Source organism: Propithecus coquereli, unplaced genomic scaffold (genome assembly GCF_000956105.1).
Source record: "Propithecus coquereli isolate 6110/MARCELLA unplaced genomic scaffold, Pcoq_1.0 Scaffold635, whole genome shotgun sequence".
NCBI lineage: Eukaryota > Metazoa > Chordata > Mammalia > Primates > Indriidae > Propithecus > Propithecus coquereli.
Genome location: NW_012152341.1, coordinates 191,588 through 192,480, shown reverse-complemented (window position 1 = coordinate 192,480; position 893 = coordinate 191,588). Strand labels below are relative to the sequence as shown.

General features: G+C 50.1%; 1 protein-coding gene across 1 annotated transcript in view; it reads right to left on the bottom strand.

Moving 5' to 3' along the window:
• Positions 1–893, bottom strand: part of LOC105822769 — a 42,046-nt gene that overhangs the window by 40,865 nt on the left and 288 nt on the right. The window contains exon 3 of the mRNA XM_012659809.1: positions 609–878. Within this exon, the coding sequence (XP_012515263.1) occupies positions 609–878 (270 nt within the window). The remainder of the gene's footprint in view (positions 1–608; positions 879–893) is intronic.

Below are 893 nucleotides of genomic sequence, written 5' to 3'. Positions count from 1 at the left end.
TGTTGAGAGGCCTGCCCTGCTCTGCAGACACCTCAGTAATGGAGGGGTAACCCTTCCCATGTTCACTTAGTGTATGAGTGTATGTGTGTGCATGTATCTAAAACCATCAGAGTCAACATCTACGCTAAATGTTGGTGAGTTCCCCCGTCCTTGAATTGTGTCAGATACAATTGATGTTGTGAGCCTGGTGCTGGGACACTGACCACCATGTCGTCTTCTTCTCTTCCTTAGGATGTTGACTCCCTCTGCCCCTGATGTCCCACAGACTTATTCAAAAGTGTTGGAAAAAAAAAGTGTTGATAATTAATGTACATTCAGGGACAGGGGAAAGTAACTGGAAGCCACTGTCTGCCTTTTGTGCAGGTGAGAATATTTTCCCTAATTACCACAAAAATATCTAACTCGAGATTGAAGAGGGAAGCAAAGAATTGTGAATTCAGAGAAGTTCCCCCACAGGAAACCATTTTATGGAGAGGAAGCCACTTCCCTTTAGGAAACTAGCACTTACCCTCCACCTGCATCTGCCCTGGGCTGACTCTGTTTCTTGCGCCCTGCCTGCCCCCTGGTGGCCCCGTGCCCCCGCAAGAGGTTTGTGTCTGGGCTCACACTGATGTCCCCTACTGTGTCTCTCGCACAGTAGTACACGGCCGTGTCCTCGGTTCTCAGACTGTTCATTTGCAGAGACAGCATGTTCTTGCTGTTGTCTCTGGAGATGGTGAATCTGCCCTTCACGGCATCTGCGTAGTATGTGCTACTACTACTATAGATGTATGAGACCCACTCCAGCCCCTTCCCTGGAGCCTGGCGGATCCAGCTCATGTCATAGCTGCTGACGGTGAATCCAGACACTGCACAGGAGAGTGTCAGGGACCCCCCAGGCTGGACCAAGCCTC